Source organism: Electrona antarctica, assembly GCF_951216825.1.
Source record: "Electrona antarctica genome assembly, chromosome: 14".
Taxonomy (NCBI): Eukaryota; Metazoa; Chordata; class Actinopteri; order Myctophiformes; family Myctophidae; genus Electrona; species Electrona antarctica.
Genome location: NC_136795.1, coordinates 43275136 through 43293236, shown reverse-complemented (window position 1 = coordinate 43293236; position 18101 = coordinate 43275136). Strand labels below are relative to the sequence as shown.

The 18101-nt window shown below is 46.7% G+C and overlaps 1 protein-coding gene across 1 annotated transcript in view; it reads right to left on the bottom strand.

Moving 5' to 3' along the window:
- Positions 1-18101, bottom strand: part of cep112 (centrosomal protein 112) — a gene marked incomplete at its 3' end in the record, with an annotated part of 173272 nt that overhangs the window by 55300 nt on the left and 99871 nt on the right. The window contains exon 16 of the mRNA XM_079520878.1: positions 194-329. Within this exon, the coding sequence (XP_079377004.1) occupies positions 194-329 (136 nt within the window). The remainder of the gene's footprint in view (positions 1-193; positions 330-18101) is intronic.

The window sequence follows — 18101 nt, the reverse complement described above, 5'->3', positions numbered from 1 at the left end:
GACATGACGTCAGAAATGATCCCAGAACGTCCTCGCTGTGTCCAATCAGCGCGGACGCAGCGTACATTCAGAGAAAAAAGGCTTTTAAAACGGCACAGAAACAGTAAGTGGACTGCTGTGTTTCCTTCTTCCGATTGGCTACGGCCAACACGTGCGCGCGCGTGTGTGTGCGCGTGTGTGCGTTGTAACAGACCTGTACTTTCATCTGGCTGTAGGTCTTCTCAGAGCTGCTCTCCACCAGCAGCTTGAAGTTGTCCAGAGCAGCATCAGCCTGCTGGACCTGAAGCCTGTGGCTGTCCCTGGCTCTGTCCAGTTGGCCCGACACCTCCCTGACACACACACACACACACACACACACACACACACACACACACACACACACACACACACACACACACACACACACACACACACACACACACACACACACACACACACACACACACACACACACACACACACACACACACACACACACACACACACACACACACGTATTACTACTTGTGTGAGAACAATAACATTTTCAACAGCATTTTTAACTTCTCCTTACCATAATTGGCTATGTTTAACCCTAACCCCCGTTTGACCACCAGTGGTCCTTATTGAAGGGGTTCCAGGTGGTCCCCCCAGCTAAATGATGGAGAGGTGGTATAACCAAATGGACCCGTATACATCTGTAACTCTTTAAGAGTGTAAAATGAAACCAGATTCCATTTGGTGTCCATTTGGTGTTTCATGTTACACTCTCAAAAGTAAGATGATCGTTAAAACATCTGCACTATTTAATACAAGAAGTCTACACAATTAGAGGATGTGGAAGAATGTTGATCAACATTTGCCTGTTATCTCTCCTATGGGACCACATCAATTATACAGCATGAGGTTTTGGTCAAAATCGCAACAACAAAATATTTTACGTTTTGGGTCTGAGAGGCTGAATCTCATCAAATAAATAATGGACCTTGTTATGAAAAAAAGATTGAAAACCACTGACACATAACCATCTGATTGTAGCTAGAGTAAAAACACAGAACAGTGAGACAGAGAGAATATGGGACGGTCCATTATTATTCAACTCCATTAATACCAGCAGCACCCCTATCTGTCACCATAGACTCCGTGCGTGCGTGCGTGCATGCATGTGTGCGTGTGGCGTGCGTGCGTGCGTATTGACAGGCGTGCTGGGAGGGACAGGCTCACACAGAGAACTGTCAGGGAGGCAGTGCTGTGACGCCCAGCAACGACATCACACGCCGTGCATGCAGTACAAAGAGCATGCACGCACGCACGCGCACACACGCACGCACGCACACACACACTACAAAGCAGCTGTCAGGACAAACCCGCTGGATGTGTGGGATGAGAGTGTTTGGCGAGGGGAGGGAGTGGGAGTATGGAGGAGGAATAAGGAATGTGCACATCCTTACATCCATCCACCCACCCATCCATCTGCACCCACCCATCCATCCATCTATCCATCCATCCACCCACCCACCCACCCACCCATGCATCCATCCATCCATCCTTACATCCATCCACCCACCCACCCACCCATGCATCCATCCATCCACCCACCCATCCTTACATCCATCCATCCATCCACCCACCCATCCATCCATCCATCCATGCATCCATCCCTACATCCATCCACCCACCCACCCATGCATCCATCCATCCATCCACCCACCCACCCACCCACGCATCCATCCATCCATCCACCCACCCACCCACCCATCCATCCATCCATCCATCCACCCATGCATCCATCCATCAATCCATCCATCCACCCACCCACCCATGCATCCATCCACCCACCCACCCACCCACGCATCCATCCATCCATCCATCCACCCACCCACCCATGCATCCATCCATCCATCCATCCACCCACCCACGCACCCATCCATCCATCCACCCACCCACCCATGCATCCAACCACCCACCCACCCACCCATGCATCCATCCACCCACCCACCCACCCATGCATCCATCCATCCATCGATCCACCCACCCACCCACCCATGCATCCATCCATCCATCGATCCACCCACCCACCCACCCATGCATCCATCCATCGATCCACCCACCCACCCACCCATGCATCCATCCATTCCTTACACTCGTATTTGTAAAAGCAGTGGTTCCCACTATGTGGTCGGGGGAGCACATTATGAAACTGCCATGACTTATAGTCAGTTATAAAGAAATAGAGAAAAGCTATTTGTAAATACATCAAAGATGCGATTATAATCCATTTCTAATGGATGAAGCCTTGGCCTGGAAGAGAGGTCGTCGGGTGGTCTCCGACCTTCTTAGAGGGTTTCAACCCTCAACCACTACACTCTCCAGTTGGCGGGTCGGCAGTGATTGGCCAAGGCACTGCCCCTCTCATCCAGGCTTCCAGCTAATAGACGAATCCGCGGAGGGTCACACCGGGCGCAGCCACTATACCTAGGTCAGGGGTGGGCAACTTTGACAATGGAGAGGGCCACTGTATTTCCACATTCTCTCCAGAGAGCCACAGCTCAAAACGCGTCGCAGGGCGACGCGTTTTGAGCTTGTACATTGGCTATTTTTGCTACATTTTAATTGAAATCCTGAATAATTGTTTGCTGTTTTTGAATTGGAATCCTGAAAAGTTACGTTTTAATTTAATTTCAATTGCATTTAGTTAACTAAATACTAAACATTAACTAAACATTGGACATAAAAAAAGACTAACATTTTGTACTAGTAATTAGGTGAACTCAATAATATATCAATGTTTGGATGATGGCATGTGGCCCCTGGGCCGCCAGTTGCCCACGTATTGACCTAGGTGCAACAAGCACTGGCCACACCTGGCCAACAAGGAAGGCAGTGTCCTGCCGGCCAGGTGCAGCAAACCAGTGCTGACCACACCCCAGCGACCGCTGTGCCCAGGGCACCCTCCCACCCCCCCGCGGATCCGCCCACTGTCCTTTCTCTCATGCCAGAACCAACAGGAGGCTATATCTGCCTTGTGTGTTCTTGGGCAACTGCAGGCACTGAGAGGACTCTCTAGGACTATGGTTTGCCTCATGATGCATGAGACTTGTTTACTGATGATGCAAGCTCGCAATTCATTTCCAATGGGAGTCACATGGTTTGACACAACATTGTTGTTGTATGAGGGGGAGGGGGGGCAGTCGAAACACAGCCGAAAGCCGTACAACAAAAATGTTGTGTCAAACCATGTGACTTCCATTGGAAATGCATTGGGGCAAGATGTAAACAAACCCTTTGTTTACATCTAGCATCCAACAATGTCGTATGCTAGATGCAAAGGTGAGTGAGGCCTTAGGGTCCTCCTATACGTCTCACCAGACTGTAATGCATCATCCTATAACGCACGTATGAATCACTAGATTTCGCAGGCCTTCAAGTACAGCCCCATAATGTGCCAATCAGAGAAATGGTCACCGAGTTATTGCCATTTGAGGAACTTAAACTTTATTACTCACATATTATTAAAACGGTAACATGTTTCGACTCAAACGAGTCTTCATCAGGGCAAGTGTGAGTTGTTTGGTGAGTATTGGGCCATTGTCCTGTTGGGACTATCCTCACGGTCGACCCCTCAACAGTGCGTGTGCCAAAGTTTGAGATGTGTTTTTAACGTTCATTGTCGACCCACCCTCTATAGGACATTTTAAAATATATAGAGGATATGTTTATGAAATGGAATAGTGCCTTATAAACATCCACTGTACGCTACAGTATGACTTTGAGACCTTTAAGTTAAATGACACCACTTTAAACTCCCGCAGCAGCGGGAAAAATGCAGAAGCATCAAGAAAGAAAGAAAGAAAGAAAGAAAGAAAGAAAGAAAGAAAGAAAGAAGCTACTGTAGGTCTCTTTGTCATTTTGGTCTCTCTCATGTCCGACATCAAACGACATCAGAAAATGGTTTCTCTTCTTTCTTTCATGGTCATATTTTGGTGCGTGTGTAACTGTGTACTCTGTAATTATTAATCACTCTAGTCGCATGTCTGCCTGCAGGCCACAGGCAGACACAAAGGATGACGCACGAGACAGAGAGACAGAGACAGACAGACAGACAGACAGACAGACAGACAGACAGACAGACAGACACAAATAGTGGAGTGGTTTTCCTCCACTTCTAACGCGGAGAAGACAGAGATACAATAAGAAGAGGTGCATGTGCACGGCACGTGCCCATGCCAGAGTTGCCTGAGAGACGAATTAATACAACCGTATCATGACAGAGTATGTGAGGTGTCTGTGTGTGTGTGTGTGTGCGTGCGTGCATCGCTACATGCTACATGCGTCGCTACATGTGTTGCTATGACGTTGCCGTCGGGTGGAAACCTCACATGTCCAAAGGTTCTCAGGATTATAAAAAAAAATGCCGATCTACAAACCCAAGCGCGTCGATTTACGGAGTGAGCTTGTAGGCTCCTACGTATGCTATATTCGCTATACGTTGTATAGGCTCCTACGTAAGCTATGTTCGCTATATGTTGTATAGGCTCCTACGTATGCTATGTTCGCTATACGTTGTATAGGCTCCTACGTAAGCTATGTTCGCTATATGTTGTATAGGCTCCTACGTATGCTATGTTCGCTATACGTTCGCTATCCGCCGTAGTCTGAAAACCCACCTCTTCAGACTCCACCATGGCCCGTAGCACTTGCCCTAGCCTAGCCCCTTAGATAGCACATTATGTAGACTTAGATAGTATTTTAAACAGACTTATAGCTTGTTATGTAGACAGCTCTAGAATTGCACTTTATGTAGTCATAGCACTTTATAGTACACATGTATAATATATTATATAGTATAGTATGTATAGTTTACATAGATACTCCACTGTTACGTTCTTAGTTTACGCATGATTCATGATAACTACTTTTTATACATGTGATGTATGCCATGCTTTTTGTTATTGCTTAATGTAAGTCGCTCTGGATTAAGAGCGTCTGCTAAATGCCTAAATTGTAAATTCTAAATTGTAAATACGTTGTATAGGCTCCTACGTATGCTATGTTCGCTATACGTTGTCAGTGACACTGCAGTGAAGCAGGGTGTTAATTTGACTATATGTGAGTGACACTGCAGTGAAGCAGGGTGTGAATTTGACTATATGTGAGTGACACTGCAGTGAAGCAGGGTGTGAATTTGACTATATGTCAGTGACACTGCAGTGAAGCAGGGTGTTAATTTGACTATATGTGAGTGACACTGCAGTGAAGCAGGGTGTTAATTTGACTATATGTCAGTGACACTGCAGTGAAGCAGGGTGTGAATTTGACTATATGTGAGTGACACTGCATGAAGCAGGGTGTGAATTTGACTATAGGTTGTGAGTGACACTGCAGTGAAGCAGGGTGTGAATTTGACTATAGGTTGTGAGTGACACTGCAGTGAAGCAGGGTGTGAATTTGACTATATGTGAGTGACACTGACGTGAAGCAGGGTGTGAATTTGACTATAGGTTGTGAGTGACACTGCAGTGAAGCAGGGTGTGAATTTGACTATATGTGAGTGACACTGCAGTGAAGCAGGGTGTGAATTTGACTATATGTGAGTGACACTGCAGTGAAGCAGGGTGTGAATTTGACTATATGTGAGTGACACTGCAGTGAAGCAGGGTGTTAATTTGACTATATGTGAGTGACACTGCAGTGAAGCAGGGTGTGAATTTGACTATATGTGAGTGACACTGACGTGAAGCAGGGTGTTAATTTGACTATATGTGAGTGACACTGCAGTGAAGCAGGGTGTGAATTTGACTATATGTCAGTGACACTGCAGTGAAGCAGGGTGTGAATTTGACTATATGTGAGTGACACTGCAGTGAAGCAGGGTGTGAATTTGACTATATGTCAGTGACACTGCAGTGAAGCAGGGTGTGAATTTGACTATATGTGAGTGACACTGCAGTGAAGCAGGGTGTGAATTTGACTATATGTGAGTAACACTGCAGTGAAGCAGGGTGTGAATTTGACTATATGTGAGTGACACTGCAGTGAAGCAGGGTGTGCATTTGACTATATGTGAGTGACACTGACGTGAAGCAGGGTGTGAATTTGACTATATGTGAGTGACACTGCAGTGAAGCAGGGTGTGAATTTGACTATATGTGAGTGACACTGCAGTGAAGCAGGGTGTGAATTTGACTATATGTGAGTGACACTGCAGTGAAGCAGGGTGTGAATTTGACTATATGTGAGTAACACTGCAGTGAAGCAGGGTGTGAATTTGACTATGTCAGTGACACTGCAGTGAAGCAGGGTGTTAATTTGACTATATGTGAGTGACACTGACGTGAAGCAGGGTGTTAATTTGACTATATGTGAGTGACACTGACGTGAAGCAGGGTGTGAATTTGACTATATGTGAGTGACACTGACGTGAAGCAGGGTGTGAATTTGACTATATGTGAGTGACACTGCAGTGAAGCAGGGTGTTAATTTGACTATATGTGAGTGACACTGACGTGAAGCAGGGTGTGAATTTGACTAGATGTGAGTGACACTGACGTGAAGCAGGGTGTTAATTTGACTATATGTGAGTGACACTGACGTGAAGCAGGGTGTGAATTTGACTATATGTGAGTGACACTGCAGTGAAGCAGGGTGTGAATTTGACTATATGTCAGTGACACTGCAGTGAAGCAGGGTGTGAATTTGACTATATGTGAGTGACACTGCAGTGAAGCAGGGTGTTAATTTGACTATATGTGAGTGACACTGACGTGAAGCAGGGTGTGAATTTGACTATATGTGAGTGACACTGCAGTGAAGCAGGGTGTTAATTTGACTATATGTGAGTGACACTGCAGTGAAGCAGGGTGTGAATTTGACTATATGTGAGTGACACTGCAGTGAAGCAGGGTGTGAATTTGACTATATGTGAGTGACACTACAGTGTGATGAAGCAGCGTGTTACTGTAATTTGTGAAAACTTTAATAAAACTAGTTAAAATATTGTAGAGAAGAGGTTTCTTCCCCGACAGCCGTGATGGTGTTAGTTGGAGGCGACTTTGGTGGATCAGCGGCTCAGCGAAAAAACATGGCAAAGGAAAAGTTAGAACAGCCCCCAGTTAACAACGCTGCAGTGTGTGTGTGTGAGCGTGCGTGTGTGCGCGTGCGTGTGTGTGCGTGCAGAGCCCCAGTTAACGGTGTACAGTTTGTGACACATTTGAATGAATTACGGTCCACGATGTGAGCAGAACAGGTACGCTTCACTGAGGCTTAGCAGAGAAGTACTGTAATAACTGTGTGTGCGTGTGTGTGCGTGCGTGCGTGCGTGCGTGCGTGCGTGCGTGCGTGCGTCTGTGTCTCTGAGACAACATGAAATTCAAAGTGCGTGATTTTAATTGCTTTCATAAAAGGGCCTATTTGTTGGTGGAGGGTGTTTAGGAATCATACAGGCTTTAATAGGGTGTTGTGTGTGTGTACAACTGGCCACATAGACACACACAGGAATGCACACACTTACACACACTTTTTTTATTGCGTGTGCGTCCATGCACATGTGTGTGTGTGTGTGTGTGTGTGTGTGTGTGTGTGTGTGTGTGTGTGTGTGTTTGTGCATGCGCGCTATAGTGTGCGTCATGTGTCTCTGAGCTCATCCAGAAAAAAGCTCAACAGCACAGATAAGGAATGCAGCGACACATCAAAGAGGCCGGGACAGATAATAATAAATACATTAAGGAAGTAGAAGACACATAAAGCACATGAGAGAGCGAGAGAGAGCGAGAGAGAAATGAAAAACTGAAATATTCAACGGCCCTCTGAAGAAGAGAGAGAAAATGAAATAAAACAGACTCGTTTCATACATCCGTTGTCCCTAGAGAGAGAGTGAGAGAGAGAGAGACAGAGAGAGAGAGAGAGAGGCTTTTACTCCACTACCATTACTTGAAAGCTTTAGTTACTTTGTATAGATTTTGATTATTAGTGGTTGTTATTGTTTGGTTTTGCACACTGATCGGTGACACACTTCATGGGATTTTCACTGCGCACCTCCGCTTTAACCCATTTTGGGCGGGAACCCCTTTTGGTGTTTTAACTAAGCATTATGTTATACTTTAGCTATTGAAAAATAGCAGATCTACAAGCTCATAGTAGGTCTGCTATTTTTGAAAAATCTTAAAAATGCGGCACAAATCTTTGAATATATAATTCTTTCAGAGCGAACGTTTTTTTTAAATGTTCGACGTCAGGCCTAAATGGGTTAAGTTGGTCTGCTGTCGGGATCCGCTGGTATAGGTTTCCGACGGAGCATTATAGTCTGACATGCGGGAACAGCGGTCGGACTGGCGCTCGAACACGCGCTGCTCCCGTGCTTGCAGTTATGGTTATAGGTCAGGGTTTGAGGAAGGTCGTGGGTCTAATGACGGTCGGACCGATAACAGTATCGGAACTAAAGCCTGTGTACCCTCGTGTCAGAGGAGAGACTTGTTTTTAGTTTTTCTTCCTAAATTGGATGCTCACAAAAAAAAGACACGTTTAGTCCAAGTGTGGTTTGTTGTCCTTCAAATTTAACCATTTTGGGCGGGAACCCCTTTTGGTGTTGGTGCATTATGTTACGCTTTAGCTATTGAAAAATCGAAGAACGACTGACATAGAAACATAGGTTTTTCAGAAAACTGTCAGGATGTAGAAGACATTTTTAGAATCTGATCTCAGGTCAAAATGGGTTAAGTTCATCCTCAAAGTACTGCAGTGTGATGAATCTCTAAACAAAAAGGACCATCTTCGGTGATTGGCTTATAATGATTAATTGTGCTTAATGGCACAAGTTTGCGCTTGTGAGAAAGCCCTCCCTAGAAGACGCATGTGTCCAGAACGCTGATAAGACATTTGGTGCTCCTGCCAAGGTGCTCCAGCCAGGGCTGGACTGGGACATGTTCGAGCGAATTTGGCCCAGACCGTCCCACCACAACCAGCGCGCAGATAGCAGAAACTCTACCGCCCGCTCCGTCGAGGCACACACAAACAAACAAGCCCTAATACCACCACTTTTACAGAACAACATAAATGATACAAACCAACAGACAACAGACTACACAACCCTTTGTTGCTCTCACACGAATGATGCTGGCAGAAGGATTCAAGATAGAAGAGGGTTTATTTGTCACTCACTGCCCGGACCTTTCCTTTTGTTTTTATATCGTGGCGGCCCTCTACGGTCGCGGCCCACCGGGAATATGCCCCAGTACATCCTATGGCCAGTCCAGCCCTGCCAACAGCCAGCTGGTATAGCTGAACTAAACTCTATAAAGGACCACGATGGAAACAAGCTCTCCAGCTGAACTGCGTTTTCTCCCGTTGACACATAAATGTATACACATATATATATATCGTTGTATTGCTGTTGGGCAGAAACAACCCATCTCCATATATTCATATCGTATCCATAATGTATCGTATCTATATGTTCAGGGCCTTGTGGCGGTCGTCGTGTATACTGTACATGAGGCCCTGCTGTACGGTGCGTGGGGTGGGAGGTTCAGTCAGTGTCTTGCTCAAGGGCACTTCCGCACCGCTGACATATACGTGCAACAGTTGATGCGGGTTCCAAACCAGAGCGCCTCTGATGCAGAATAGACTGTCCTGGCATCGATCCAAGCCTCTATCGACGCCCACATGGTTCACAGGGGGGGGTCAAACCAACGGCCGCTCTTCACTGCTCAGCCTATTTGAACTGGAAGCACAAGCAGGTGCCCCTGAGCCCAGACGACGACGGGTGAAGGAGGAGGAGGAGGAGGCTGCGTGCGGACTCCGGAGAGGAAGTTTCTCTGTTTAACTTTTAGGGTTTTTTTTTCAAGTCATACTTGGTTGTCTCTAAAGCTTCGGTAACAATCGGTCATTAACATTTTGCATCTCGTCAGTGAGCAGCCACAGTACAGCAGCCCCGCGGGGAACTCAGGTCGGAATGCCGCTACATTTGGTCCAGAGCGGTTGAAGGAGAGTTGCGCCATCTCCGTTCACTTCATCAGGCCAGGTCTCCTACACACACACACACACACACACACCTATTGGCGAATAGGGACAAAGCCCTTAACGGGATGTTCACGGAATGCACTGGAGTCTATATGGGCATTTGTCACTATTTCGAGTTACATGAAACACGTTTGTTTTGCCCCCCTCAATGGCGCAACTCTCCTTCAACGGCTCTGCATTGGTCAAGGGAAACCGGCGGGAGTATATAAAAAAAACAGCAATATATCTGACTGTATCAGTATCAGTCAGTTTGACCAGATTGCATTCAAATTGGCTACTAATATGAGTATGAGGTTTCCACTTGACAGCACTCACGCAGTTGGTTTGATTGACACCCGAACAAAAACGAGGGTTTGAAGCCTGGACCTTCTCGCCATGAGGCAGTGAGCAGTGCTAACCACTTCACCATACGCGCCAGAAGGGAGAGATCTAAGCAGAATGCTGACTAGTATACAAGGCAAGGCCAGTATATTTGTATAGTGCGTTTGAGCAACCTGCTGGCTATCCAAAGTGCTTGACACACAACATCATCATCATCATCATAGCACGTTGCAGATGGCTGGCAGGCTGGAAGGCCATCTGCATATAGTGTAGTGGCACTGTCAGTCTGGGGATGGACATGATGGCGTCTCTATACTTCACTGGTTCCAAACCCTTTAGCACAGAGTCCATCTGACCTACAGTAGCCTCTTATATACGAGTGGTCATTTTAATGATCAATCCATCCATTGTGTTCCGGCTCGGATCAATGGAAATAACGTACTATAGTATAAAGAGAACTTTATGTTCTATGTATCACTATCACTCATACTAAATATATATATATTTTGTGTTTACATTATTGTTACAGTACAATTATTTTTTTGCCAATTATTTGGGGCCCACTTGCAATACGAGGATAGGGAATAGCTGCTAATAGTCATTAGGAAAGTGAGAGGAAAGTGCCTCCGGAGCTGAACATGTTGAGGTGCCTGCTGTGTTACTCAATACATACACTAGACACGTGTAATTATGTTATGTGACATCAATTTAACCATATTCATTTATACCATATTCAGAGGTAAACTGAGATCATTAACATGCACGTGTGTGCGTGCACGCACGTTCGCGCACACACACACACACTCTCTTTAGCTTTAGCTGGCTGCAGCAAATTGTAGAGTTTGGGTGTAAATGTTTGCAGATGCAGCTATGGAGGGAGAGGGAGAGGAGAGGAGAGGAGAGGAGAGGAGAGGAGAGGAGAGGAGAGGAGAGACATGCGTGAATGAATGGATACAGACATTCTGTTTCCTCCACAGCACGTAAGATTATTTTGGCTCCATGCATTATGCAGACTATTGCACACGGTGTGCTAAATCATCCAGGCACTAATCCCTGATGTAAACATAATGCATTCACACATTCCCAGACATTACGCAGCAAATTGGAACCACACTCTTTTTAATGAGTCCTTTTAAAAAGAGAGTCTACTACATAAACTAAGTAGTTTCAGTGCACGAATCAAGCCAACTATAGCCGAGTGCACAAACCGAGTGGATCTGTGAGCAGGGCAGACTTAAAGGTATATTCAGTGATTTGACTTCATCTAAATATCACTTATTTTTTCTTTTTTTCTGGATAATCCTCCCTACTATAGAGTGTGCTGACCATATAAGGAGTTCCTCCATGTCCCCAGTGAGCCCCTGGGGTCAAAAAACCCTAGTTTCAGTTTTGGTGGCGGGTAGCAAAGCCTTCATCCAATCAGGATGAGAGGGGCCTTCCTCCAATCATGATCGAGTGGGGGCGGGCCTTGGTGCACATGCTGTTGGCCTGTTGCACTTCCCCCCACTGTAGAGCGTGCATGTGCACATTTTGTTACCGGGGCAGACTGGGTGGTTTTCCAAATCACTCAAATCACTGAATGCTCCTTTAAATTAGCACGGTTCAATTAAGGAAGACAATTTATTTTTAACAACCTCTGGTGTTAAAATGATGAGACATATTAAATGTCACGTTATCACTCTCAAAATGAAGGAACTGCGATGATGTGAGACAAAGGCGCGGTGCTTTTAATTTCACAGCGGATGAAGACGAAGAATTCAAGTGACCTTTGCGCACCGACGTGGCTATTATTAGTCCACTTTAAGTGCTGCGAGCGTTGTTATAGAGCAGCGCTGCGGAGAGGATGAGAAACATGGGATCAAACCGCCGTCTCCCTCAGTAGTTACTTGGTAGCCTATGGCAGTGGTTCCCGAACTCTTCAGGTCGAGACCACAGCGGATGAAGTCGAATAATCCATGTGACCTATACGCACCGACACAGCTATTATTAATCTGATTTGACCCATTTAGGCCTGACGTCTTCTAAATGATGACGAGGTCAGGGACCCCCCCAGAAGCAAAGATTTGAGTTAAAAACGTTCGCTCTGAAAGAATATATATTCAAAGATTTGAAGCACATTTTAACGATTTTTCAAAAATAGCAGACCTACAAGCCCGAGTGCCGCGCTATGAGCTTGTAGATCTGCTATTTTTCAACAGCTAAAGTATAACATGATGCTTAAAACACCAAAAGGGGTTCCCGCCCAGAATGTGTTAAGTATTGTATATATACAGTATATACTGTATATAGCAGCAATGCGGAATGGAAGAAAAACTGTGAACACATGGGCGATCAAATCACAGTCTCCCTCAGTCGTTACTTGGTAGCCTATACGACTCAGTGGTAATTCCCAAACCTTTCAGGTCCAGACCCAAAACCTTTCAGGTCCAGACTCAAAAGAGACCTTAGACGTTTCATGCCCCGGGACCCAAACCAGTGAAAATATCAGATCTACAATCTCGCAACGCATGCGGCGCAAAAGTGACGCGCCATGCGCGCACGCCGGTTTTAATTTCACAGTGGATGAAGGCGAAAAATGCAATGAGACCTATACCGGTATATATATATATATATATACGTATCGACCCGGCTATTATTAGTCTGCTTTAAGTGCTATATGCGAGCGTTGCTATACAGCAGCGCTGCGGAGAGATGGAGAGGAACTGGGAACACGAGGCGATCAAACCCCAGCCTCCCTCGGTAGTTGGTAGCATAGCCTAGCCTAAACACACACACACACACACACACACACACACACACACACACACACACACACACACACACACACACACACACACACACACACACACACACACACACACACACACACACACACACACACACACACCGATAACTCTCGGTGAACCGTGGCGGTCAGAAGGCCGTGGAGGAGGCCAGGTTCACAGGGTTTGGTGTTTAACCCACGTCAGTACAGACAGAGGCTGCTGCCGAGGGAGCAGAAGAAGGATGGATTGAGCCTGTAGCGGAGCCGTCCGATATTCACAATCCATATACCTTCACCTCCACATGAACCCCTCACACCCAGCTCCTCAGGTCCCTCGCTGGACCCCCGTCCCACACATACACACACACACACAGCACGCACGTGTGCGTGCGTGCGTGCGTGTGTGATACACCGTGATACACCGTCATAAGGGAGGAATGCTGAGAGAGAGATAAGACCACTTCAAAGACATACACATGGATGGCTATGTGCGCGTGCACAGGTGCACACACAAACGCACGTTTAACGGGGCCAACACACTGGAAGCGACCTATGCCTTCACAAGCAGAGAGAGAGAGAGAGAGAGAGAGAGAAAAAGAGAGAGAGGGGTGCGCTATCTCACATGCACACAGTCGGTCATTGCTGCCCACGCCTTCACACACACACACACACACACACAAAGGAATTCCAAACACAGACAGAAGATAGAGATAGGAGCGTTTTGTTTATTCCAGAGCCACGGTAGTATATGGTGCGTGTACACTGCAGCGAGGTGCAGCGTGGTGAGTGTACACTGCAGCGCGGGACAACTGGGCTTGGCTAGAGAGACGACAGGGATGCTGCGACTGGGAGCGGGACGGAGAGCAGAGGAACAGGAACATATAATATCACTTCTGTGACATGTGGATCTTTTATGTGGACCCGTCACAAAGACCTGTGCATCTGTACTGCGCTGCGCTGCGCTGTGCTGTGCTGTGCTGTATGGTGCGGTGCGGTGCCGTGCTGCACTGTACTGTATGGTGCGGTGCGGTGCTGTGCTGTATGGTGCGGTGCGGTGCACTGCTGTGCTGTGCTGTATGGTGCGGTGCGGTGCGGTGCGGTGCGGTGCTGTGCTGTATGGTGCGGTGCGGTGCGGTGCTGTATGGTGCGGTGCGGTGCGGTGCTGTATGGTGCGGTGCGGTGTGGTGCTGTATGGTGCGGTGCGGTGCGGTGCTGTGTGGTGTGGTGCGGTGCGGTGCTGTGCTGTATGGTGCGGTGCGGTGCGGTGATGTGCTGTGCTGTGCTGTGCTGTATGGTGCGGTGCGGTGCTGTGCTGTATGGTGCGGTGCGGTGCTGTGCTGTTCTGTGCTGTACGGTGCCCTGTGCTGCGCTGTGCTGCGCTGCTGTGCTGTGCTGTGCTGTGCTGTAGGGTTTGGGGACCTCCGAAAGTCCTTCAAGAGCTATGGGTCTGTAATTCTGCAGTGGAAAAGGACCCTCATATGGGTGCATTTGGCTCCATTCTCAGAGTTAAACCAACAGGGTGAAATGTACTGTGTAGATTGGGAGACAAATACAAAGCAAACAAAACATGCAAGAAAATGGCGTCCCACATGGCCTAATTCGAATCAAACTGTGCGTGGGGAGGGGGGGGGGGTTTGAGAATAACTGATGCACTGTACTGCGGTACTGTATACGGTTCTCAAAGTCAAGGGGTCCATTGCTGTTGCGTAGAACAACCTCTGATCTCCATATTCTAATCTGCTATATGAATTTGAAGTCCGAAAAGTAACAGTTTTGGCCTCATGAGATTTCCACCCGAGAGGGACGACATATTATACTGTATTATATGTATTGCTGATGATTTGAGTACAATGGACCAGAACAGAAACTATAGTCCCCCTGTTTTGTGTTATCCTTTTAGCATAACTTTTGTACTGGACTATAATGAATTGCATTTTCATAGCGCTTTTCCAAGTGCTCAAAGCGCTTTACAATGGTTCATTCATTCATACATTGGGAGGTGAAGCGGCGAACAGTCGACGCCAGCGTCCTCACTTCCCACATTCACACACCAATGGTGGCAAGCTCACACCGACCGACTCATTGGAGGCAATGTAGGGTTCAGTTGAGAGAATAGTACTGCCGTAGCAGACAACCCGCAGCACTCCAGGTTCAAACAAAATCCTTATAGGTTCAAGGCTCGAAGATATAAGTAGAGATGAAGAATGCCAGCACTCATTGTATGTCCTTTTTTTTATTTACCTCTGAGACTGAAAAACGGACGCGTTTCGGCCTGTATGGCCTTCCTCAGTGTGACGGTTCAGTGTCTTGCCCAAGGACACTTCCACATGTGGACAGGAGGAGCCGGGATTCGAACCGCCGACCCAGGGATCAGTGGACGACCTGCTCTACCTCCTGAGCCACAGCCGCCCATCAGTACAGTCTTGTTAATACTTATTATTCAATCAAGTATGGTAAATGGCGCATTTATATAGCACCTTCATCCAAGGCGCTTTACAGAGATTGTGCATTACATTCAACCATTCACACACACATTCATACTCCGATGGCGGAGGAAACCATGCAAGGCACCAACCTGCACATCGGGAGCAATTAGGGGTTTAGTGTCTTGCTCAAGCATTATGTTATAATTTAGCTATTGAAAAATAGCAGATCTACAAGCTCATAGCGCGCCACCGAGTGGCGCACTACGAGCTTGTAGGTCTGCTATTTTTGAAAAATCGAAGAACCACTGACATAGAAACATAGCATACATCGATGGCGGAGGAAACCATGCAAGGCACCAACCTGCACATCGGGAGCAATTAGGGGTTTTAGTGTCTTGCTCAAGGACACAGCGACACTGACTCTGGGAGAGAGCCCGGGGTCCAATCAATCGATCAAAACAAGCTTGTTAGGTCAAAAGTCTTCGGCACGCAACACAGAGCTCAGCCAACTATAAATCAGCCAATAACTGTACTCGTGGATTTTGATACAGCAGAAATGGGACGAGTGGAATACGATTGGGGGATAGGGGTGGAAAAAGCACGCATATGCGCGCACACACACACACACACACACACACACAGACACAGACACAGACACAGACAGATTTTCAGATGGGGGTCCGGCGTGGACATGAAATACATGTGAATTCGGGGGACCCTTGACGGGAAAAGGTTTGAGAACCATGCACTGGTTTAACCCATTTTGGTGTTAGCATTATGTTATGCTTTAGCTATTGAAAAATAGCAGATCTACAAGCTCATAGCGCGCCACCGAGTGGCGCGCTATGAGCTTGTAGGTCTGCTATTTTTGAAAAATCGAAGAACCACTGACATAGAAACATAGCTTTTTCAGAAAACTGTCAGGATTTAGAAGACATTTTTTAAAATTTTGAGGTCAGGCCTAAATGGGTTAAACAATAGGAAGTAAGCCACAAAACAATAAGCAACTACACACTTCAGAAATAAGCCCTGCACAAAAAGACGCAACCCGCAAAGTACCAACATTTACAAGCAACTTTACGGACTGGAGAAGAAAAAAAAAGCCCAAAGCAGACAACACAGGCATGCAATCTGTTCTCCAGATGAGCCATGGCGCTCTCTCTCTCTCTCTCTCTCTCTCTCTCTCTCTCTCTCTCTCTCTCTCTCTCTCTCTCTCTCTCTCCTCTCTGGCACGTTCTCTCCATCTCTATGCAAATGAGCTGTGATGATCTGAGGCACGTTTGGGGATGAAAGACAGACGGAAAGAAAGAAGAGGAGAGAAACTTATTTTTTCAGAGCGCTTTGCAGGGTTTTAATGTTGCTATGGTAACGCACACACACACACACACACACACACACACACACACACACACACACACACACACACACACACACACACACACACACACACACACACACACACACACACACACACACACACACACACACACACACACACACACACACACACACACACACACACACACACACACACACACACACACCACCAGTGCTCATTTGCATATGGCAGGATGGGTTGGATTTACTCTAAGATTTATTTATTTTGTATTTATTTTTCTGTAAAGAGGGGATGTTTGAGGGTGGAGCGGGGGGGGGGGGGGGGGGGTCGTTTGGAGGGATTACAGATGCATATATCAGAATTTTGAGACAAACACAATGTCGGCTTTTGTCCTTTTGTACTTATTCAGAAGACGGAGAAGTTGGGAAACACGTGCATGCACGCACTCACTCACGCACGCACACAGCTGCAAACGCAAACACACACTTGCGGTGAATAGGAAAAAAGTGCACATTTGCAACACTGAACACACGTAGGCGTTCCATCTGATGCTACACACTATGGCCATACAGAGAAGAGCATCTATCGCACGCACACACACACACACGTACGCACACACACACACACACACACACGCACACACACAGACACACAAAGCAGCAGCATCTGGCACAGAAGAAAGGCATGTTGAGTAGTTATGCTTGTTTAATTTCAGCACCCATCCTCCTATCTCCACACACACACACACACACACACACACACACACACACACACACACACACACACACACACACACACACACACACACACACACACACACACACACACACACACACACACACACACACACACACACACACACACACACACACACACACACACACACACACACACACACACACACACACCCCTTTGCTTTGACTTTGAAGATCTCCTGGATCGCCTTTAAAGACTGTCAGCGTTGCCACGGCAGCAGGCAGGTAGCAGACATCAGACCACTGTGTGTGCGTGTGCGTGTGTGCGTGCGTGCGTCTATCTATAATAAATATATAATGAAATTGTTATTTCATTGTTAATGTTTTTATATTAGAAGATTACTATATAAGATCATGCAATTAGATGAGTTATGCCTGATTTTTGCTGCCTGATGTATACTTAGTTGTGTCACCTGGTGCGACAAAATGGGCGATCTGAAAGAAGATCTACAAGCTGGTCTACATGCCGCTGGGGTTGCTTCGATTCTGGTATCGGTATC